General features: G+C 54.5%; 2 protein-coding genes across 3 annotated transcripts; both read right to left on the reverse strand.

The window, feature by feature from the left end:
- Window positions 1–876, reverse strand: LOC113487573 (caltrin-like protein 2). The gene is made up of 3 exons (XM_026862246.1): window positions 785–876; window positions 446–607; window positions 1–271 (listed from the first exon to the last, which is right to left on the reverse strand). The coding sequence occupies exons 1-3, from the start codon at window positions 846–848 to the stop codon at window positions 267–269; spliced, it is 231 nt and encodes a 76-aa protein (XP_026718047.1). The 5' UTR covers window positions 849–876; the 3' UTR covers window positions 1–266.
- Window positions 877–5746: 4870 nt separating this feature from the next.
- MATN4 (matrilin 4) lies at window positions 5747–22990 on the reverse strand. Of its 2 annotated transcripts, none has more exons than XM_026862240.1 (11): window positions 22986–22990; window positions 12777–12893; window positions 10786–11355; window positions 9424–9546; window positions 8824–8946; window positions 8606–8728; window positions 8349–8471; window positions 7515–7928; window positions 7007–7159; window positions 6145–6249; window positions 5747–5969 (listed from the first exon to the last, which is right to left on the reverse strand). In XM_026862240.1, exons 2-11 carry the CDS (start codon window positions 12850–12852, stop codon window positions 5911–5913), a joined length of 1869 nt encoding a protein of 622 aa, XP_026718041.1. In that variant the 5' UTR covers window positions 12853–12893; window positions 22986–22990; the 3' UTR covers window positions 5747–5910. The 2 variants fall into 2 exon arrangements, with proteins under 2 accessions (XP_026718041.1, XP_026718042.1); XM_026862241.1 differs by lacking the exon at window positions 22986–22990 and adding an exon at window positions 20712–20729.
- Window positions 22991–22996: the final 6 nt, after the last annotated feature.

Consider the following 22996-nt stretch of genomic DNA (forward strand, 5'->3'; position numbering starts at 1 on the left):
TGGGACAAGATCTTTTATTTTATTAAAGCAGCAGTGGGGAAGCAAAGGGAGAGGATGAGCAGGTGGCATGTAGCACCATGCTGCAGCTCTCAATGGGGTGGTCCTGGAGACGAGGTGGTCTCTGAGCATGGGCTGGTGTCTGTCCCCATCCTCCCAGGAGCCAGTGTAGGGCAGGACAAGGTTTAGCAGAGGCGTGGGCAGCTGTCTGGTGCTGGGGTGGCACGAGGATGCTGAGAAGGCCCTCAGTCTGTCCTGGGAGCAGGACCTCATGCTGGAGAAAGGGAGATAAAGCAGCGAGGATGAGTCTGGTGTTCAGAGTAACCCCAGCCCACATGTTCAGTCAATCACCCCTCCAGACTGACAGTGGAGAGCTATGGCAGCCGGACACAGCTCCCTGCCCAGAGCCACCATCACCGTATCCCCCCACTGCTACCCGAGACCCTACCGTAGGAGATGGGGATGGAAGGTGGGCGCGAGATGCATCTCCTCCCGCAGAAGGACGGGCAGCACTTCTGGCCACGCGGGCACTGCCAGTTGGTGTAACACTTGTTCGGTGGGTTGAGCATCGCGCAAGTGATTTGGACGTGTGGGCAGGACCAGGCACTGCCTGCAAGAGGAGGGAGTTGTTTGCTCCAGGCTGCCAGCAGCTGAGGGGCCCTGGGAAGATTCTCCCCAGCAAATGCTCCCCTCCTCTCCCCTCCATCCCACAGGATCTCTGCAAACACAGGTCCTTCCCAGACCCTTTGCTTTTCCTCCCCATACCTCATCCTAGGACATCTCATACCTGTCGGCAGCTCTGTCCAGAGCATGAGCATCCCCACCAGGAGAAGGGCGGTCACCGACTTCATGCTGCCGTTTCCCTGAGAGGTGTGAGCCTGGAGAGCTTGCAGGACTCCGACATTTAAACCATTGGGGAGGATGGGGGTGGGGAACGGGGCTGGGCATGTGTCCGTGTTTGTATCTTTTTCCTCTACCATTGCATTGTGTTTTCTGGAAGCCTGGGGTTTCTGGGGTTGCACAAGATACAAATGAGATTGTTCAATTGCTCAAAAAGCAGTTATTCCATTGCACAACTGTACTCTGCAGCCACACCTGGGGCTGAGGGACAAGCCAAGGGGAGATGGTCCAAGGCATCATCCCCAAGCAGGCTGGAGGTGGTGAGCTACTTTCTCCTGGGCAGGGATGCTTCTCCAGGAGAAACCATTGTGGTGACCATGCTGTGTTCCCTTCTGTGGGTCTGTTATGTGGGGTTCCTTCTGTACCTTGCTTACACACGGACCTGCAAACCAAACCTTACAGCATGATGATCAGCATGGGGTTGCCTGTGCCTTCCCAGGCATGATCCTTTGTGATTTTCCCAGAGGAAACTTGCGCCAGGCCCAAACCCTCCTGTCTCCTGTCCCACTGGTGGCATAAGCTAGTGTGGGGAAAGGAGCTTTGGCTTAGCCAAGGGTGAGTCCTTCCCAAGCTCTGTGGGTCATCTGAACCCCAGCATCTTTTCCAGGTGGCTGCTGCATGCAGGAAGCAGTTTGGTGCTGGAAGAAAGGGGCTGGCTTCACTGGGGTACAAGCATTAGCTCCGTACAGCCCTGTCATCAGCCAAACAGCCCTGGTGTGACCGAGCCCTAACTCTTGATGGTTGTAGGGCTAAGGGGCTGTAGTCCTTGCTCAGAGAGTAAAGATCTCACCAGCCTTCAGGCCTCCATCTTCTTCCTCATAAGGAGATGGTACCCCACCTCTGGGCCAATACGTTTTCTTTAGGTGCTCTTGGGCAATGGGAAATTGCTCCATTTCCCACCAGTGGGTCAATGTCCTCCTCACCTTGTGTAACAAGTTCCTGGAACCTTTTCTTGGGATTTCTGGGGCTGGCAGGTACTCAAACTCTGCTGGTAACAGGCATTGGGAATGCCCCAGGAGGGGAAGGCACCCCACAGCGAAACACCCCGTGCTCCTGCAAAGAGCAGTCTGGGACAGCCCCTGATTTTGCAGCTGGGCAGGGCAAGGAGCAGCAAAAGCCCAGACATTACCCTTAAGTGCAGCCCCCGAGCCCCCTGACATTGCTCTACCCCAGCCCCTGGAGCCCCCGGCTTGCCATCCAGGGCATGGTGGGCATCTCACTCTGCCCTTTTCTGTTCAGACTTCCCTTCTCATGACTTGATGTACCATGTTAACTGGACTTTATTAACTTACTGGGTATCTGTTAATTATTGTCCAGTTTTCATAATGATTATGTGGCTGCATTTAGCTCTTTGTAAAGCCATTTATTAAATAACTGGGAGAGCATTTAGCCAACACAAACAGACTTTCTGGGCTGTGCACCAACAATTTAGCACTTTTAATGAGAAATACAAGCATTGGATTAATTTTTAAGCAATCCTTTGGTGTTCAGCTGCTGCTGGAGCTGGATAGGACAGTGCTGTGCTCCCAGCTGGTGCCAGGATCTGGGTGAGGTGGTGCTTGGGGCTGCACCTCCAAGAGAGGAGAAAATACCAAGGAGCAAGTCTTGGATTCAGCTGCAGAGAAACTGGGGGCAGAAATCCATCTGAAGGACTTTTGATTGTGCTTCATCCATAGTAAATTCATAGGGGAAAAGTCTAAAATCTACTTCAATTGCAAGTTCCCAAGGAATAACCCAGCCCTCAGCATTTCTGTGCACAGGCCCACCTGCCGTCCCTGCACTGCACTCTGCCACATGTGCAGCACCCACTGCCCCAGGCTCCCCCAGAGCCATCCCCACCCCACACTGCTCAAACTCTTCTCCATGAAAAGCACTTTGTGAGCCTCCTGGAGAGGCAGCAAGGCCTGAGCCGAGCTGTGCAATGCCGAGGGTGCTGCCAGCTGATGCTGCAATTTCCCAGCCAGGCCAGGGCTCTCCAGTTTGTATGTCCTGGGGATGGCGGGGAGGGAGGCCAGCCACCCCTGGTCCCCCAGCTCAGGGCTTGACTACGCAAAGCACACAAAGCACCCGAGGAACTACTTGCACCCCACAAAGCTGCCCTTGTGCCCTGCCGGGCAATGCAATGCCTTCAGCCTGACACCCAGCTCCATCCAGCAGGTCATGGCTGAGGATGCTCCGCTCGCCCCCAGCCAGGTCCACCGCCTCGGGGTGCCTGGGAAAAGGGGGTGCCCCCAGCCCAGCACACCCTCATTAGCACTGGTGTCTGGTGCCATCTAGTGAAAAGCCATTAATGAGGCTCTGCCGGAGCACACAGACACGGCCCTGCTCTCAGCTGCGATCCCACAGCCTGTCCTGAGGACGCTCTCCCGAAAACCCCACCTCAGCTGATGCCCAGCTCCTGCTGCTCTTGCCCCTGCCTCCCACCTTCCCTCTCACTCCTCACCACCGACACTTTGCCACCCCCGAGGCCAGGCCGTGCTGCCAGTCTTCACCGAGCCTCTCTGTCTCACTCCAGCCCAGCTCCACTTTGTCTACAAATTCCATTAATATCTGCCAAAATTACGTTGGGCCAACTGAGACTTAGTCATGCCCTCCGGGCATGCCATTATCTACTCTAATCAAGCCTGTTATTAAATGCCAAACTCAGCTAATTTATTGTTTCTCCTTTTTTTTTTTTTTAATTTTCCCCACAGTTACTCTGTTTTTTAGGGAGCTGTTTACAAAGCAGGGAAGTCCCAGCCCCCTGTTTCGGGGTTGCAGAACACTGCTGTGGCTTGTTGTCACTGTGCTCTTGTAGCAATAGGATCTGGCTCGGATGTGGCTTGTGACCATCAGCACCTTCTTAGCCACTCCCCCGGGTCTGTCTGCTGGGCTGCGGGGTAGGTGAGAGGCACAGGATGGATGGGATACGGGGCTGGCCGGTGGGATGCAGGGCTGACAGGAGGGCCAGCTGGGATATGTGCAGAGCTAATCAGTAGTGCTTTGTTTGCTGGTCCAGCAAACTGATATAATGAGGCTACAAATGCCCCAGTCCATGCCCACTGGGACAAGAGCCCTGCTCACAAGCCATCAAACCCTGATACCCAACTAGGAAGCCACTGCTTTTGATGGCATGTGAAAAAAGCTACTCTTGGCCTCATAAGGCCAATAACTGAGCACTTCCCAGCTCCTCTCCCTGGAGCCATCCTAGCAAGACCCACACCCCAGCCCAGACCTGCTTTCAGTCTCCTGCTTACTGGCTCCAAATCCCAGCCTCAAGCACACAAAGCCACACTACATCCCAGCCCCAGCCTCCTAGGACAGGACTCCCATGGAGCAAAGCACTCCTGAAGGTGGGACCAGCAGGATGTGTCCCCCCAGCCCACCCCGAAAGTGCCCTATAAACCCATCAGGAATATTCATGGAAGTGGAGGCGCCCAGGATCTGCAAAGCAAATTGTCTAAGGTGGGTGCTGGAGCCACCAACAGTGTCCCTGGGGAGAAGGAGCTGTGCCGAAGCAGTGCGAGCCCAGGGCTGTAACCCTTCTCCTCCTCCCACCAGCCTAGGGCTGCACAGCACCCTACACAGCCCCATGAGCCCCCCCTCAGGCAAACAAATCCCTCCTGCACAAACTGCTAGTTCAGAAGCAACAGCTCCTCCCAGTCCTGCTTTGCTCTCACCTCCTGGGTACAGGACCAGCAAGCAAGGTGGGTACATGAGGGACCCCGCCAAAACCTGTCATTGTCCCTATCCAGCAGCCTCTGCCTGCACACGAGACAGGACTAAGTGGATACCTCATTCCTCCAGGTGTGGGGCACAAGGGCTACATCAAGGTGGGCTTCTGTGACTAAAAAGTCACCTCTGCCCCATGCACCTGCGGGTGATGGGTCTCCGGCTGCCTCAGCATCCCTCCCTCCAGCCAGGAAGTTCATCCCCCATGGGTGTAGGTGGCCCTGCACCGCTGACTTGGCACATTTACACCCCTGTAAAGCAGGTGCAGCTGCTCCCCATGCTCCGACAAGCACAGGCTCCAAAGCAAACACTGGGAATGGTGACAGAGTGTCCGTGCCATGCTGGCTCCCTCCAGCTGAGGCCAGGTCTGCAGCATCCTGGGGTGCCCACAAGAGCAAAGATTTTCCTGATGGATTTTTGGAGCCTGAGGACAGGGGATCTTTGCAAAAGACAGAGGCCCCTGTTCTGACACAGAGATGTCCAGCTGAAAGGAGAGGGATATGTCATACAAATCTTCAGGGTGTTTATTGTCAGGATAGAAATTTCTTTATATAAAAGAAGTTTAAAAATAGCACTATCCTGCTCTCAAACTGAAATATATATATATATACACACATGTGTAGATATTTATAGAAAGAATTATTACCATTTTGCTATGTGATAAAAAACCAAACAAGATAATGACCGATTCCCAAACAATTCTGCCAAAACAGGGGCAGCGGGATCTGCCGATTCCTGCTGCCCGCTTTCCCCTGGGTGCACACCCGGCACCGCGCCGGGAGGCGGCTGGGCCGCATGCATCCCCTGCACTGCCCGCAGCGCCCGCCTCGCCTTGCCCCACCACTTGGCAGCAGATGCTGAGATGGCAGAAGCTCTCAGGGTGCGATCACTGTAGGTTTTTTTTTCTCTTGCAAAGCAGCTTGGTGGGCACTGGGGGCCGGGGGGCTGTGCAGGGCTGATTCATCCCAGTCGCTCTGGTGAAAGACCAGCTGTCACATCTCCCTCATCCAAAGCCCCAGCCTGCCCTCACAGTCATCCCACCTCATCCCGGACCTGCCAGTTCGGAGGAACAAGGCAACAGCGATGGCTGAACCCCTTGGCTTTGCAGCAGGGGCTTTGCTCAAGTTCTTTTTTGGGATTTTTTTAGGATTTTTGGTTTTTTTAAATACACTTCGCATCCCCCTGGGGATTTTGCGATACAAGAACAAACACTGATGCTTTACAATAACCTAGCAATAACAATGCCACATAGCTACTGTACGTCCCCATGCCCTGTCGGAGCGCTGCAGCCCTCTGCAAGGATCACTTCTTCTTGGCAATCTGCTTTTCCAAGTCTTCAAGTCTGGCTGTCATCTGAGCAAGTGAACATGCTAAGGAAACTGTGAGCCAGATGGTCTGGTGGGCAAAGGGCTTCTTCCCCTTGAAGGAGCCTAAAATTTTTCCCAATCCCATTTATCCATCCCTCTTTTCCCAGTGTGCAGTCTGTCTCCAGGCTGCCCTGCACCCCAGCATCCCAGGCATCACCCCAAAGGATATTTTTCTCAGTCAGGCTCTGCAGGATGGCCACGGTGTTTGTCTGGAACTGTACCAGTGCTTCACACTCACAGGGGCTGCGGATCTCCATCTCCCCTTTGCCCTCCTCTGTGACCACAGGGGTTTGGGTACAGTCAGAGCCATGGCCCCGTGGTGCCTGGCTCTCCCCTGCTCCTGCACAGTCCCTTGTCCCTACAACCACCCACTGGGGCCAGACCTGAGCCTCAGGGCTCTCCCACCACTCATTTTCCCCTCTTCTTCCAGCTTCAGTCCTTTTTGCCAGCCTGCATCCCTGCTAGCCCAGCAAGATCACTGCCAGACACCCTGCGGAGCTGCCACACTCATGGTCACAGTGTGCCAAGGACAGCCAGTGCTGAGCTGCACTTTGCCTTCCAGCTGCCATGGCAAGGGGCATGCTGACCCCATGTCTGCAGCCCTGACAGTCTCCCAAGGGCACTGGGGAGCCCCAGCCTGCCCCAGGGCAGGGAGACCCTCACAGTAACCCATCGTGGCCCTTCTGCATGCAGCAGCAGCAGAAGCACAGGTCTGGATGTGACAGGCCATCTTCAGAGCTGGGGCAGCACCCCTCAAGACAGCGTATGACCCCAGCCTCTGCCCATGCAGTGGCACTGGGGTGACCATTCACATTAATACTTTTAAAGTAAAGCCCCCAGCTTCACCTTCTCTTTCAAATCCCTCCCTGAGACCCACTCTATACTTGCAACGGCCTGCTGAGATCCAGAGGCAGCCTAGGCTCACACCAGCCCAGCTCAGCCCCAGGGCACACGACACAGGGTGACAGACACACAAACCACCCCAGTGGGAGAGGAGGGCTGAGCCCCCTGGTGTGGCCAGAGGCACTCACCTGGGCAGATGTTCAGCTTGAAGTTCTCCACGAGGTGAGTCATGGTGGTGAAGTCTGCTGAGTAGGAGAAGTGCTGCTCCACCGGCTCAGAGGCGATGGCTCTCAGCTCCTCCTCCACGGCCTTGCCAACACCAACGGCAAACATGACGATCCCTGCGTGCCACAAACAGACATAAGCACTGCACTGGCCACTCTGCATCAAGCAGTCCCAAGCTCAGAAGGAGTAAAGCCAAGGGTGCAAGGTTTCCCCTGGGCTTCTCAAAAACACAGCAGGAATTTGAGAAGGATGGGCAGGAACGCAGCAGCAGCGCTGCAGTGCAGGCTGATGCATGAAGGACGCTGCTCGGAGCACTCTGAGACCACAGCAGAGACACACCTGCCCCTGTGGGCCCACACGATGCAGCACCTCGAGGCTGGATGCTGCAGCCTCCCCCAGAGCCAGCTACCCCAAGGAACCATCCTGGGATGCCCAAGGCACTGCAATTTGGGGTTCCCCAGCCCCCTGCACCTGATTCCTTGGCTCTCCTGGCCCATTCAGAGATGTCATCCTGGGAGCGCCCGTCTGTGAAGACAAGCCCAATTCTGGGCACGTTGTGGGAGAGAGGCCTGGCACCTTCCAGCTCAGAGAAGCTGTGCTCCACCATGTGCTTTAGAGCAAGGCCTGTCATGGTGCCTTTCTCCATGTACTCCACCTCCATCACCGCCTTCTTGATCTCATCCGCACTGTGGTACTTGTTGAGGGGGAACTCGGTGCGGACGCGGCTGGAGTACTGCACCAGCCCCACCCGTGTGCCATGGGGGGACACCTCCAGCAGGTCCACGATGCGGTTCACAAACTGCTTCACCAGCTCGAAGTTTTGGGGCCGGACACTCTTGGAGCCATCAATCACCATCACCAGGTCAACATGTCCGGCCCCGCACTCTGTGGGCACAGGGGGAAGGTGAGAAGGGACCGGCCTGGCCAGGGCCACCATCAGGTGAGGATGCCCAGGGCTGGGGCAGAGCTGCTGGGCTCAGAACACCACATGGACCCCCTGGATCTGCAGCTGAGGTGAGGCCAGGAAGTGGGGCAAAGCCCAAAGTGGGTTCACTGCCACCCCAGCATCCCCTGAAAATCTTTCCTAGGTCTCCCTTTTCCTGAACCTTTCTTCAAAGTTCCTGTTGCACCTTCTGGGCCATGTCTCTGAGGACATAAGCCCACATCCATCCCCACAGCAGCCAGGGCGCTCCCCCAAGCCCAACCATCCCCTTCCAACCCAGCTCAGACAAAGTCCCACTTAGACCCCCAGCCTAGTTTCAGGTAAGCCCTCGCCAGGAGCCCAGAGCCCAGACAAGTACTCACTGCTGCACGTCTTGCCATCAGCCTGGAGCTGCCGGCCCTCGGGGCACACGCAGCGGTAGGAGCCCTCCGTGCTCACACACTTGAACTCGCAGCCGTGATCCACCCCATTGCAGAGGTCAGTGGCTGGAAGACAAACCAAGGGCACAGGGTTATCCCCATCCAAGTGGGGTGGCCCAGGAACAGCCCTTCCTCCGGGGACCGGGCAGGACATAAAGGCATCTGCCGTACACCGCAGCCTGTGCTGCGCTGGGACGTACCCCTGCAGGACCTGCTGTCGGGCTGCAGCGTGAACCCGCTGCGGCAGCGGCAGTAGTGCCCGTTGGGGATGCTCACACACTCGTGCTGGCAGCTGTGGTTTCCGAAGCTGCAGTAATCGATCACTGGTGAGAGAAGGAGAGAGGTGGGCAGAAAGGGAAAGTCAAGAGAAGAGTGAGAAGCAAATGAAGAAGGGCCAGGAAGGGAGTTGGCCACTTACTAGAGCAGCTCCTCTTGTCATGGTTGAGGTAGTAACCCACGCGGCAGTGGCACGAGTACGACCCACGAGTGCTGACGCACTGGTGTTGACAGCCGTGTCTCCCATCTGCACAGGCATCGATGGCTGCAGGGGAACAGGATACCTGTCACCCTCCTGTCCCAGCCTCCCCAGGACAGCTGAGCAGGGACTGCTCCAGGGCTTCAAAGCAGCTCCCAGCACCATGAGACAAGAAGGAAAAGTCCCGGGGTGGAAGCCAGGCCAACTAATACAGCTTTGCACTCAACATACCAGGCCAAAGCACTGTGTACTTTGGTGGCTGGGACGTGCATCCTCTGGTACCCACTGCCTGGAGCCCCTCAGGTGACAGTCAGTTGGTTGTGCCCACATGAGCCCCAAGCATCCCATCCCAGAGAGGTGACCAGGATTTAGCAATGCTGAGCATCCACAGTTATTACAGACCCATGAGGCAGCGGGCCCAGTGAACAGAGCACCAGGGCTGCTGCTGGCCTCGCTGGGTACTCCACTGCATTTCAGCTTCCCTCCACAAGACCTGTAACTACAAGCCCTCTATGAGAGTTAGGGTAAAGAAAGGGTTTTTACGGGAACAGGTCTTCCTGTCCATGTTGAGTCTGTAGCCCGGGTTGCATTCACAGTAGAAGGAGCCAGGGGTGCTGACGCAGCTGTGCTGGCAGCCGTGCTCCTGCTCCATGCACATGTCCACCCCTGCAAGACAGAACAGGCACTAGGGTGACCCATGGGCATGCCAGATTCACAGGGACCCCCAGCACTGGCACGTGCCCTATCCCTGCAGCCAAAGCCACTGGGACAACCCCCACAGCCCCAGCCCTTCCAGCCCCAGTGCTCACCCACTGATTTCCAGTGTACCAACACGGACACTATGCAGGGCAGGTTTCTAACCACCTCAGCTTTCTCATCTACCCGAGAGCTAAATCAACACTTGCTCATTAGTAATTGATATGGTTGATAGCTTGAGCTGAGTAAGCAAAAGCTTGAACTCAGCCAGAACGTGCTGAAGGAGCCAGGTCTGCGTGTCCGTGCAGCCAGGAGCCTGCAGAGCTGGCCAGAAAGTGGGCACCAGGGCAGGCAGGTGACGGACAGGTGCAGGAGCACATCAGGGCCCTGGGGGGCAATATCTGGTCAGGCCTGGACCCCCACCTCAGCAAGCAGGGCCTCACCACCACACTAACACAGCCCTGCAGGCACGCATGTGCTCCTGGCTAGGAAACACTGCCTGGAAGATGCTGGCAGCTGCCTTCTGCCCTTTGACAGATGCTGAAGCATGTGAGCAAGGTCTTGCCAGGCTGCTGCAGCGCCAGGTCTCCGGCAAAGCCTGCCAGCATGGGAGGGGACAGACAGGTCCCAGTCTGTGAGTTCCTAACCCGTGCCAGCACAGTCACGGTGCAACCAGCCTCCCGGCTCCCAGCCAAGACCGGCCGGCTGCTCCAGAGCAGCACCACGCGCCCGGGGTTTTATTAAACACAAATGTGCACGCAGCAGATGCCATGCACATGTCTGTGTAGGAGGAGACCCTGCTAGAGCCATGTCAAAATGTATATGGAACTTGGGGATGTGTCACCTTTCCCCGTCAGACCCAGGGAAACCAGCTCCGCATTTCCTGCTCTTCAATATTCCCACCACTGCTGCTACCACATCCTGACCTGGGGTTGAGCTACCAGACATGGGTGAAGAGAAGTGCTTGCTTGCAATGCTTTCAAAGCTTTCTGTATCTCACCCCAGCAGGGGAAATGGGAGCAAGAGGAAAAGTGAGCAAGAGGAAGGGCCACCTATCCCAACACCCCAATGGGGAGGTTGCTTCCCTGTCCATGCTGCTCCTAGCAAGGGCAGCCACCCCAAGCACCCATCTGAAGGTCATCTTCTAGCCTGGATGAGAAGTAGGATGAGGACAATCCTTGCCACTCCAACGCCGTAGCTCTCACCCACCGCAGAGCTTGTCCTGGAACTGCTTCCCAAACTGCTGAATGAGCTCGAAGGACTCCACCAGGAAGACGTGCTCCTCCAGCGGCGGCGAGGCCATGGCCCGCAGCGAGTTCATGTCTGCCCGCTGGATGCCCACGGCATAGATCTCGATGCCAGCATTCCGGGCCTGGGTGGCCACCTCGGTGACACGGTCCTGGGGCCGTCCATCTGTCACGATGATGGCAATGCGGGGGATCTTCTTGTGCAGAGGTCGTGCGCCCTCCTGCGTGGTGAAGGCCACGTTCATGGCGTACTGGATGGCCAGCCCCGTCATGGTGCCCTGGGCCAGCGGGACGATGCTGTTGATGGCCTTCTCCATGTCTGCCCGTGTGAAGAAGGTCTTGAGGGAGAAGATGTTCTGCACCTGGCTGGAGTACTGGATCACCCCCACACGCGTGGCGTTGGGGCCCACGTCCAGGCTGCCAATGATGTCTATCATGAACCGCCGCATGGTCTCGAACTCAAAGGGGCGCACGCTGCGGGAGCTGTCGATCACAAACACGATGTCCAGGGGGCCCGTCCTGCACTTCAGGGCTGGAAGGGGGCAAAGAGACGGTTCAGCCTTGCGGCCGCCTGCAGGAAGCCAGGCTGGGAGCAGAGACATCCCCATCAGGTGGCTTGAGGGGTACTCAGTGCAGGATGGGGGGGCAGGCCTGGGCAGCGCCCACAGACCAGCACCTTCCCACTGCCAAATAAACCCATGGAGGGTGCTGGCAGAGCAGGAGCAGGGATGACAGGCTGGGTAGACATGTCCTGGCCGTGTGGGGAAACGGCAGCGTCGCCTCTTCCCCAGCACTGTCCCCACAGCCAGACCCAGCTCCTGCTCCCCGTATTTCCACAGCCAGTCGCCCAGGGGCTGCAGAGCTGTTAGATGCCTGTCTGTTGGCGTCTACCCTGGTCAGGTTTAGACAGAAGTTTAGGCAGCAGTGTCTTCATCTCTGCAGCAAATCAGAGCATTAAAGTGTAGAACAGCCCAGTGCCTTGTGCTGTCCTCTGCAAGCTGCAGCTCCTGCTCCAGACCTCTGTGCTGCACGGGCTGCCACTGCTGTGGTGCTTAGCAGGAAAATATTGCTTTGGGCAATTCTTCTGTTCCCCCCGGCCCCACCCCCCAGCTCCAGCCTCCTCTGTTTTTTACTGCATTTTGCCACTTTCTGCCTAAAACTAGGGCTTGCTTTGTTGGTTTTACTTTTAGGGGTTTTTTTAAAAGAAGAAAATGAGACAGTGAAAAGCATAGCAAAGGGTGCGCACATGGCAGGGATTGAGCCAAAGAGCCTCTTTTGGACATATGGGTGCTACTTCCAGTGCAAACCAGGAGAGTGTTTAGCAAGTGAAATGCCAATGAGCATATTTTGCTTGGCTTGAGTGTACCCAAGCCTGGGAGAATTTGGCCCTAATGGTAAGCAAACACTTTGAGTTCCCTTGGGATGATGCCCAGACCCAGGCCATCATCTCAGCTGCTCCAGAGGTCTCTGAAGACATACCCTCTCCTTTCTCTGTTCGGTGCCTTCACTGTTTTTAAACTGGAATTGATTTAGCCCCCCCTGCCCTGGGAAGAGAGAGGCTGGTACCCCTGGGTTTGCTTTTTCCCCCCCACCAGGAGACCCACGTGCAGGGAGGGGGCTCCCCCTCACTCCTGTGCGTCCTGCTGAGGTCAGAGCCTGCAGGCAGGAGGGTGACAAGCCCTGAGCTGGGCTGTGCCAAGGCTGAGGATGTGCCTAGAGCAAGTGGCACCAGACCCACCATGCTGGGGCCAGGCTCGGGCTCCTGCTCCCCTCAGCAGCACCAGGATGTCTGGGTCCTATGCCTGGGGGGATCCTCCATCCTCCTGGGGATGCCTCCAAAGAAGAGGCATCAGATCCCCCCATCTCAAGCATCAAGCTGTCCTCCAAGGCCTTCACTGCCCTGAGACACTCATTCCTCCCTCCTCCAGGCAACTCCCACCGGCCGGAGCTCACCTGCAGGCTTTGGTCTGGCTTCCAGCGTTGTCAGAAGAAGCAGGAGGAGAGGGGCAACAGGCAGGAGCTTCATCATGGCTCTACGAGACCACACGGCTCTGGGGCTGGGGGGAATTGCTGCAGGGAGAATATGACATGCAGTCAGTGCTGAGGGTGGGCTGAGCTGCAGGGCCACATTCGCCTGCACTGGGTGTCCCCAGGCAGTGCCAAAAACCCTGGGCAGCAGCAGTTTTGACAGATACGTCCCCAAACTTCTCTGAACCCACGTGGGACTTTTCCCATTCAAGGACTGGCAGTCTCAGCACAGTTAAATTTCATTACAGTAGCAATGATCTGCCAAAGGGTCTGATTTTCTGCTCTGGGTGGAGCTGGCCATCGGACAAACCTTATTTTCACTTGCAAACCAGGCGGATGGGATGTTCAGCCAAATGCTTTTTAACTGGCAGTGCAGCTGCTCTCCGCAGCCAGCCGGAGAGTGGGAAAGCTGCACCCAGGGACGCGCAGCACTGGCTCTCCTGCCACTCCCTCCACATGGGAAGAGAAGCCCCCAGATGAAATGGCAGTACAGAGAAAACCTGCTCAAAAGTCTCTCAAAGTCACTGGCAAAGATCATTTTTCCAAGAAGCTCCATAAATTAATTCTCTGCCTTTTTTCAGACTACCTCTAGAGAGCAGAAGGCAGAAGCCCCCACAGGTACAAGGCATAATGGTGCCTGTGCAGACGGGCTCGCACCCGCTGCCCCCGGGCAGGGTGCTGGGGAAGCACTGCCAGCCTGCTGCTCTCCTTCTTCCCATCACCCCGGGGGACCCCATCACTATGTCATCAGCACTTTGCAGCTCTCCCTGTCCTGCTGGCTTTTTCGAGGGATGGTCTGCACCCCGATAGTTTTTTCATGCATTTGAGGTGGGATAGTTGGGGGAAAAGATATTTAGATCGGTTACCCAAAACCACAGCTTGTCACTTGTCTCCCTCTGAGCCCACCTCTGTGTTGCCTTGCCTTGCCTTTCCCTGCCCTTGCCTGGCTCCTGCAGGGACACAGATTTATTTGGCTTATTTTTATTACAGCTTTGGTTGGAAACCCAAGGAGCTGGGAGGGGGAAATGCCACAGTTAATGTGGCTTCCCCCAGGAGATGTTGCCGTGGCACAATTGGGCACAGATACTGGAAGGGTGCTTTTAAAAAAAGCACATGGAAATTCATTTTATCGGTAGTTATCAGCCAGTATTTATTTAGCCCCGGGAGGTCTCAGTTGTAATTCATCACCAGGGTTGCCATTTAATTGCTCAGTGGTTACGTGAACCTCATGTATTTGATAGCAGGGATACTAGTAATAGGTTTCACAGCTGCATCTTAAAATTTTCTCCAGACTTGGTGTTCACACCTGAAAAATGATATTGAAGAATTAGAAGCAAAGTGCTACAAGAGGAAACTGAGATCCAGAATACCAGTCTCAAAGTGAGAGACATGGCCTTTTCCTGGGGAGCGTGAGTGGCCCAGCCAGCCCGGGATGTGGGGGTTCCACAGCGGGTGTCAGAGCCGTGCAGTGGAGGGGCTGGCGAGATCACTCCAGGTTGCAGAGATGAGGGGAGGCTGCAGCCCAGAAGCATCTTGTAGGAAGCCACTGGGCTGAGGCAAGCATTGCTTTGTGGCCAAGAGTGCTGGGGTGCCTGTGCCTCCTCTCAAGAGCACCATGTGCAAGCAGAGGGGCAAACAGTCCCTCCTATCCCAGCTTTATTTCTCCATTTATTTAGCAGATTATTTTTCCAGCAATGCTTTTTTTGGGGGGAGAAAGCACTCACTAACCACTAAATATTTTGGGGACAGCTATGCCACCTATAATATTTCTTCAGCTCTCTGCTCTCCAAGCCTCCCTGCAATGGCAGGCTGGCACACAGCCTGTGTCTTGAAGCATCCAGATAGCTTCAAAGCCAGCCCAGAAAGAGGAATGAGCTCTCGGGCCAGGAACCAAGGAGGAGAAAACCAGTTCACGACTGATCTATTTTTAACAGCATCTGAGCTTTGGATGAAGTCTTGGCACTCCCCACGGCTGGAGGGGCTGATGCTGCCTGGACAGGGCAGGGCACAGTGGCTCAGCCATGCATCCAGCACCATTCCTGGCAGCAGAGACTGAGGCTGGAACAGTGTCCTGGTCCCTGATCCAGTATAACGCTCAGCCCTGCCCCAGCAGCCAGGCCAATGGTGACAGGGAAGCAAAGGTGATGGGACAGATGCCCCCGAGTGTCTCTCCCACCAACTTCCCTGCTACCCGCTGTCCTCACTCCCCCAGGACTGGCTGCACTGGGGCTGACTCGCAGCTGACTTGCAGCTCTGTGGAGCAGTCCCCCCCACTCTGAGGGTTCCCACACACCACTGAGCCCCTGTTACCACACAGAAGTGGGAGGGAGACGGGTGGGAAGTGACCGGCTGGCAGGCAGGTGCTGCGAGGCAAGGCAAACACTGCGCCGGCTGCAACACCAGAGACCTTGAGATAACGCAGAGCTATAAAGGAAAAGAGGTCCAGGTGGGGAGATCACTGCCGGCAGGGCTGGCTCAGCTGAACCCCACAGGGGCCGAGCTGAGGGGGACACTTGGACCATCTCCTGACCTTCCTGAGCAACACAAGGGGAGAACCAGCCGTTGCTTCTCCCTGCTGAGATGCTCAGTACATGGCACAAAGAGGGTGACCGAAGGAAGAGCCACATGTAAAGACAGAAGAGTCGGCAATGACCCCAGCCTCCTCCTGATTCTCCTTATGATCTCAGACAAGGACAACATGGAGATGAATCCCCAGAGGCAAACAGGTAAGCCCGCACGCCTTCCCCAGGCACCTCCACCATCAGTGCTGCCCCCCAGGGCGCTTGCATCCCTCCCTGCTCCTCCACTTGTCTGTCTGCTCTCCCTGCCAAGTGCTGAGTCTCGGGAAAAACAGCCGCTTCGGGTTTCAGCGCGGCCTCCTTGGCAGCTCTCTCCTGGCTACAGGTTAACAGAAATGCTCTGAATATTCCCCTTCTGGTTCATCCGCGCAGGTCGGACCTGGGTGCATCCTCCCTTGGGCAATTCCAAAGAACAGGACATGGCAGAGAGCAGGGTGAGGGATGCAGCCAGCTCCCTACCCTCCCTGTTGTTACAAAGGAGAGGGCTTTATATATTGAATTGTAGAGGGGATGAAGCAGATCGATTGAGAAAGAAGGGGTGAAAGGCTCAGGAGGTGGCAGCACATTCACAGCTCAGGAAAAGCCCTGACTGTAGGGTCACGAGGAGGAAAGCAGGTTGTGGACCGTGGCTATGGAGTCATGAGTCAGATCTCAGGTACAACCACATGCAAGATTTCATACATCTGGGCACACCAACCTTTAGCTGAGATTTCTGTTTACAGCAAAAAACACATGACCTCAGCCACCTGCCTGGTCTTGGCAGACCTTTGGCATGTTGTGGGAGCAGCAGCAGCAGCTCTACCCTGGCTCCAGACCCCCCGAGAAGCCAGGACAAGGGATAGCCATGTTTTGCAAGGAGTGGGAAAGAGCTGGGAGCCTCTGACTGAGCACGCTGTTACCCAACACGAGCAAAGCAGGAGGGCTGTCCTATGCGGCATGCCTGTGCACAAGAGGAGGCACACACAGCAGGACTGGGCATGCATGGCAGGGGTGCACGCTCTGATGCCACATGTGATACCAGCTAACAGCACATATTTCTGTGCTGGAAATCTTGGGCAATGGTAGAACAGCCCTAGACGTGATGTTCTTGAGACTCACGCACCTCCACGTACCCTGGTTTGTTCTGTGGGGCTTTTCTTTGTGGAGACCCAACCAGGTAGTTTTGGCAGGCCATAATTCAACACCCACATCGGTGTAATTTGATTAAAGTGTCAAAACTTTAATAAAACAAAATAGGCTTAGGAGCCTGGACACAGACTCCTTGTGCTTAGAACACCAGAGCCCTGGCAGAATAACAGCAGAAAACCAGCAAGAGCTGGCCTCAGGCTGGAGGATGGGGAGACAAATTTTCATGTCCTCAGCAGGACAGCAAGTCATCCTTCAGGTCCATGCCCAAGAGAAAGGCTGCCCAAAATCTGCAAATGGGACCAAGAGAGGATGAACAAAGTGGGTCCCACTCCAGGCACAGGGGACAATGAAGCAACTAGACTACCTGGAGAGATGCAGACAACTTAGGTCAACCTGCAGGCACCTCCTGATGTCAGATTTGGTGCTGAAATCCCAATGGACTGCTGGCTCATTGTTCATATATTTCCAAGACCCTTAAGCCATATGAACAAATGAAGCCTGGGACAGCCCTGGAGCTGGATCCACCCCCTCCTGGAGGGTTGCCCAAAGGTTGGTTTCTCCCAACACAATCTCAAGGTGTTCCCTGCCTGCAGGTGCACAGCTCTCAGCAGTGCCTCTGCTGCCCATGAGTGCTGAATCCACCCTCAGGACCATTTTATAGGAATTGACCTTGCACTCAGTCACAGCTCCAGCACCTCTCTACTCATCCTTCACAGCAGCTGGGTGACGAGTTGCAAATCCCATGAGAGGACAGCAATGAGGTTTTCAGAGCAAGGAAGAGTCAGGGAGCACAAGCACCTCAAGACCAGGAAAATGGCATGAATTTCCAGCCAAAAATTGTTTTTTTCCCCCCTTTTTAAGGCCTGATGTGTCCTTGGTTCTTCCCAAACACACGTATGGGAAAACAAGAGCAGACTCTTTCCAGGACATCACAGTACTCTCTGGTTACAACACTATGGCAGCTTTACTGGGCCAAGTGCCACCTGGAAGTACACGTTGTTTGAAAAACAAGGCTGTATTTCTCAAACAGCACATCATGGCTCCAAACCCAACAGGAGCAAATCAGCAGGAGTGCTGTAACAGGAAAACCTTGCTGGATGCAGAAGAGACTTCTCTTTCCCTCCCCCTGCTCCCTCATAAGGTTAATTCCCGGCCTTATGGAGCCCACTCCTACACTCACTAGGATTAGCATATTGACAGGGAGGGCAGAAGGAAGATGGATTTCCCATCCAAGTCCATTTGCAGGCTGAGTGACGTCTTTGTCTCACAGCTCATGGCCTTAACATTATACAAGTCCCAACAGGCTTATACTGTGATATTTTAAATCCCCTTGGGATGGAAATGCTGGGTGTAGCAATAGACAGAGTATCGCCTCTTAGATGTTCTCCACGACAGCACCAATCTATTCCTCAAAGACCTCCCAGAGTTCTGCAACTCAGCTAGGAGGAAAGCCTCTTGCCTAGCCAGCCCCTGCACTGAAACATGCTGTACCTGGGCTGCTGCGGCAACAGCTGGCATACCATATTCACTTGCAAATTCAACACGGCCTTTTGAAGCACATGTTAAAGATCTAGCCAAGAGGAAAACATCAGATGGTCAGTCAATTCTCCTTGCTCAAATAATCACGTCAAGAGATGGCTCCTTTTTCAGGACTGCTGGTGTGTTCCTCTGTTCCTCAGGTTGCACTTGTCCCCTGAGCAGTGTGACAGGCAAATTCAGCCCCACCCCTAACTGGTATTTTAAGCAAAACTGGAGGGATCTTGGAATACTTTAAGGTTTTGATGACGAGTGATCAACAGGGGAAATACCTCACTGACTCTTTAAAAACCAAATGCTCTTCCGCAAACAGGCCCCTGGAGGGCAGCTGAACTGGGCCAAGAGATTTCAAACTCTGGAGGAAAGGAGGTCTGGGCCATCCAGAAGCTGAGGCAGCAACCCACTGCCTAAGTTCTTGTTCTGGGAAGAAGGTGTTACACTGCATTTTTTTCCCCAGAAGTATATACGTTCAACCACAAAGGAAAGAGAAATGGCCCAGAGCAGCTCCTGGGCTGGTGCAGTGTTTGTCAGCAGAACTCCTGGTGCAGCAGAGCCAGCATCTCGAAGCAATGAGACTGACAGCTACCAGCAGTATGTCTGTCTCCTGAAGCTGCTGGGACCAATATCCCCAGCTGACCTCTAGCAAGCTTACACGGCACAGACAACCACAGAAAGCGCCTGCTATTTCAGCCCCGCAATCATACATTCATTGCTTGACCTCCTTCTCTAAATCTTTATATCATATTTCTCACTCTGGAGACGTGACTCAATGTGTTGGCATAAGGAAATACGCCAGGAGAATATTCTTGTGCTTCTCCCCTTTATCCTACCCATCCTGCTATGTGTTTAATTGAAATAGCAGAAAGCGAGGAGCATTTGGAGGCTGCAGAAAAGCACGCAGAGACTTTCTGGCCCTCCTCAAGACAGAAAAGCAAGCTGGTTGAATTCTTTTCTAGGGAAGAGGAAGAGTCCCAAAGGTAGAACAGGAAATTGCCGCCTAACTTCACAGCTGCCATGTCCCTCTGACAGCAGGATGGCAGAACTGCTGTTCCAGGACGAGGATGCTGTCAGCCCACAGGAGATGCACCGGAGAAGAACCTCCGCCAGCATCACAGCAGCCTGTGCACTTCTGCTCACACCAAAGAGCAGGTGCCTTGGGGACCCTTGTGCCTCAGCATCATCCTGTCATTGTCAGCACACACAGATGCTGCGTGGAAACCTTCTGCAAGACCTCCCAAGGGGAGGCCATAGCTGAGGACCACTTGACCTCAACCTCACCCCTATGTGAGATTAACCTTTTCTGGTCAACCTGTGAGCAACTAGTTGAAATGATCTAATTCTGCTGCATTTACTGAGTTCTTGCCAAGGTGCCTACAGGGTCTTTGCTTCCAGGACAGATCAGGGAAAAGTCTGAGGTTGCTTCACTGTGGCTTTCAGGCCCCATGAGGCTCTCCAAGGAGAGTCCTACAGCACGGCGTGTGGAACCACAGACCAGGAGTGTCAAAGCCACCTGCTCAAGTCTGTGGGAAGCCTGTGGCAGTCAGGACCCAGGCTGGCTCTCCCACCTACGTCCTGGGGTGAGGGTGCAGACCCAGCTGGGGTGAAAAAAGAGCACTTCAGACAGTCAAGGAAATGTCCAGATGTGCTTTAGGGAACCTAGGCATGGGGCAGCTGCTCTCAGACTGTCATCTGCCTCAACAACTTGACACAAGAGGTTCAGCAGGTGAGAGCGAGAGTGAAATGGAGGAGGGGTAGTGAGATTGCTGCCTGGCATTTCAGCGCAGACTGAAATGTTTGTGTCACTCTCATCCTGGCTGGTTCTGTTAAAGCCAAAGTGAGATGCTGTGAAAAGAGAAAAAGAACGAGGGGGATGTCTAATGTGACATTTTGGGGAAACCATCCAAGTCCAGCTGCAAGTGTAGGAGCTGTGAATACCCAAAGGCAGGGCTTTTTCACCTTGTGGACCTTGCTGATTTTCCAGCCAAGACACAGACTCTCATATAGTGGGCTACCTCTGCTGTCAACAGATCTGCTCCTACTGATTCCTGCTGCAGACCATGGACTCCTACGGGTCCACAGACTACAATTCAAAGACTCACGAACTTATACGTTGGCAATAAACCAGCAAAGCAGCATGACACATCCCAGAGATGGAAAGGCTGAAGTCTGGAGAGAAACCAAGTTACTGCCACCTCTCTGCAAGGGACCACAGCTGATCCTTACAGCTTTCCCTGATGGGCACCAGAGGGACCAGATTAGCGATGAATTCACATGTGCAACCAGGGGCATGCGAGGTGAGAGATCAGAAGCTTGCAGACAGACACACAGGCAAAAGCAGAAAGTTTCTAGGGAAGACAGATCCAGTCTCCAGTAAAACGCACCAGGAAGGACAAACTGCCGAGAACCAGAAAAACTTCAGACCCAGGATCAGGCACGGCAGCCTGGGGGCATCCCGTGTGGCAGCACTGAGTCTCCAGAGCCTGTACCCTCCCCTGCTTTAACGGAGCTGTTTTAAAAACCTTTACATTTAGCCATGATATGAGAGGGAACCAAAGCCTTCTAAGTGCTGAAAATGTTACTCAATACTTAAAGGTACATCTGTGCTCCAAGTACCTACCTTGCTAGCCCACAGCAGGTAACAAAGTGCAAAGTCCGGGTCCCCACACCCGGCTGCTCACAGGAGCCCTTCGGCAGCTGCGTGAGCTCCCTTCCAGCCAACAGAGCCCAAGTGATCAATTTGCTACTGTTTGGGCCCAAAGTGGTGAAAACACGATTACCGAGAGGTAACGACAAGTGGCAGGAGCTGCTCAGCCTCCTGGCACAGCTGGAGAAGTGTCTGCATCTGGCACAAGAGGGACTGGGTGGTTCTGGGGCAGTCGTTGATTTTTATAAGTTTCTTTATAAGCACCACTCAGTATTTTTTTTTTCTGTGTTTTTTCTAGGTCCCATTTATCCACTCACAGTAGGGCTTGTCTGTAATTCCCATGTGCGGGTGGATACAAACACTACTTATCTCCCCCTCCATGTTTCAGCCCTATTCATCAAGCATTTGTAAAGGGCATTTTATGAGCTCTGCGTTTTTAACAAGGCAGGCACACGGCTCCAAAGTGAACAAAGGGGCCCCTATTGGAAACTTTAAAGATGTTTAAACAAAGGCTTCTCTTTAAAACCTTTAACCCCTAATGCCAACCTCAAGGGAAATGCTATGTTATGAGCAATCGGAGCACAAACATCTTCTGTGACCACAGATTGCCTAGAACGGGCTGCCTTGTTGGCTACGTCTTTTCTGTTTGCTGCTGCCACCAACAAGGGCAGCTCCTGAGCCCATTTCGCCCTAATGACATAAAATTTCTTTAGTTCCTGAAGAAAAAAGCAAGTTACAACTTCCACAAAAACCAACAGCAGCTTTTTCCCGTTGGATGCAGCAATTACTACAAACACCAACATTCCCTCCATGCTTTCTGGATGGGAATTTGTATTTCAGATGAGGCCAAATTTATCCATATGCTGGTGACAAATATCAAAGATGAGATCCAAGAGCAGACTTACACACACACACTTTTTGCTGGTATCAACTGCCAATCTAATGAATCCCTGAAGAGATCACAAGAATCTGCTTATGAAATGTAGTTTCTAATTGTTACTGAGAACCTGGATGCTCACTGCCTATGATTAATTACTCCTGTTCTTGGGAAAAAAAAAAAATCTTTACTATCAAGAGACGCTACAGAGAGTACCTCATAGTAACTTTATAAATAATCTGGGCTCAACTGAAGCAAAAATCCTATGGGTTTAAGCAGAAGAGGTAAAGTTGCATGCCGCATCTCAGCCAGGGCTCTGAACAGGCCCCTCTCCTGGAGCCCTCTTTGCCCCCAGTCCCACTGCACACACGTGGAGGCTTCCTCGGGAGCGGGACAGCCCCGTTTCCCTGCCGGCCTCCTCACGGACACCGGTTCTCTCTCGCAGCCCTGCCTCCCGGAGGGACCGGGCACCTCTCTGTACACGCCGTCCTCACGGAACAAGGGGGAAAGCCCAGCGGAGCACGTACCCCCCATCCCGTACCTGCTCAGCTCCATGGAGCTCGGACGGCTGCGTGTTAGCACAAATACGATGAGTGCAGAATAATCTGATTTTCCAGACAAGTTTTCCCATGTAATTGCTTGGAACAAAAGTGCCCAAAGCTAATTTTTCCCCTTGAAATGACTAGAATTATAAGCCAAAGGTGGCTGATTGCTTGTGCCAACGTATTTATGAGTATGCACAGACTCAACTTTCCAGTCGTGCAGAAACAGCACATAACAAACTCAGGGCACACTTCTAAGCTTATCTTTTTGCAGGATCTCGAGCTCCTACTGCTCAGTACGCCCTGCCCAGGTGTACCAGACCTTATTATTCTCTGCGAAAAGAGATCCTCGATTGTATAAGCAGGAACCTGCCCCACAGCTAGGCAAAAGGTGAACAGAGCCGGCAAACAGTGGGCTGCGCCATACCGCCAGCGCAGGGGGGTTTCACATCCCCCGCACCGGCACGGCCAGCAAAGCGGGGTACCAGGGCCCACAAGTGCCCCCCAGCCCAGCCCAGCGCTCGGGAGGGCAACCGCTGCCACCGCGCGCAGACGGGGGCCTTCGGGGGTCTGCAGCCCGCAGTTCGGGGGAAGAACCCATATTAAAGGCTCTGCTCCGCACCGCTCCCCGCTTTGCTGTCCGCTCTCCGTGCCCAGCCTCGCCCCCAGCTCCACTCCAAGGAAAAGCCCCCCCGCGGCTGCCAACCCCCGCGGCCGCGCCGGCAGAGCCCCGCGGGGCCGGGGTCGGGCTCACGCCCCCCTCAGCCCCTGCTCTCCTCTCCCTTCCCTCCCGCAGGGGCGGCGGTGCCCGCGGAGCCCCTCACTCACCCGTGCCGGCC

This window comes from Athene cunicularia (genome assembly GCF_003259725.1).
Source record: "Athene cunicularia isolate RWA chromosome 20 unlocalized genomic scaffold, athCun1 chr20_part1, whole genome shotgun sequence".
NCBI classification, from domain to species: domain Eukaryota; kingdom Metazoa; phylum Chordata; class Aves; order Strigiformes; family Strigidae; genus Athene; species Athene cunicularia.

Coding starts and splice junctions, on each gene's coding strand:
- LOC113487573 (XM_026862246.1), bottom strand. CDS start 848: ATGAAGTCGGTGACCGCCCTTCTCCTGGTGGGGATGCTCATGCTCTGG. Junction 608..784: donor CTGGACAGAGCTGCCGACAG/GTATGAGATGTC, acceptor CTCCTCTTGCAG/GCAGTGCCTGGTCCTGCCCA.
- MATN4 (XM_026862240.1), bottom strand. CDS start 12,852: ATGATGAAGCTCCTGCCTGTTGCCCCTCTCCTCCTGCTTCTTCTGACA. Junction 8,472..8,605: donor CGACAGCAGGTCCTGCAGGG/GTACGTCCCAGC, acceptor TTTGTCTTCCAG/CCACTGACCTCTGCAATGGG. Junction 5,970..6,144: donor GCAGAGCCTGACTGAGAAAA/ATATCCTTTGGG, acceptor TAGCATGTTCAC/TTGCTCAGATGACAGCCAGA.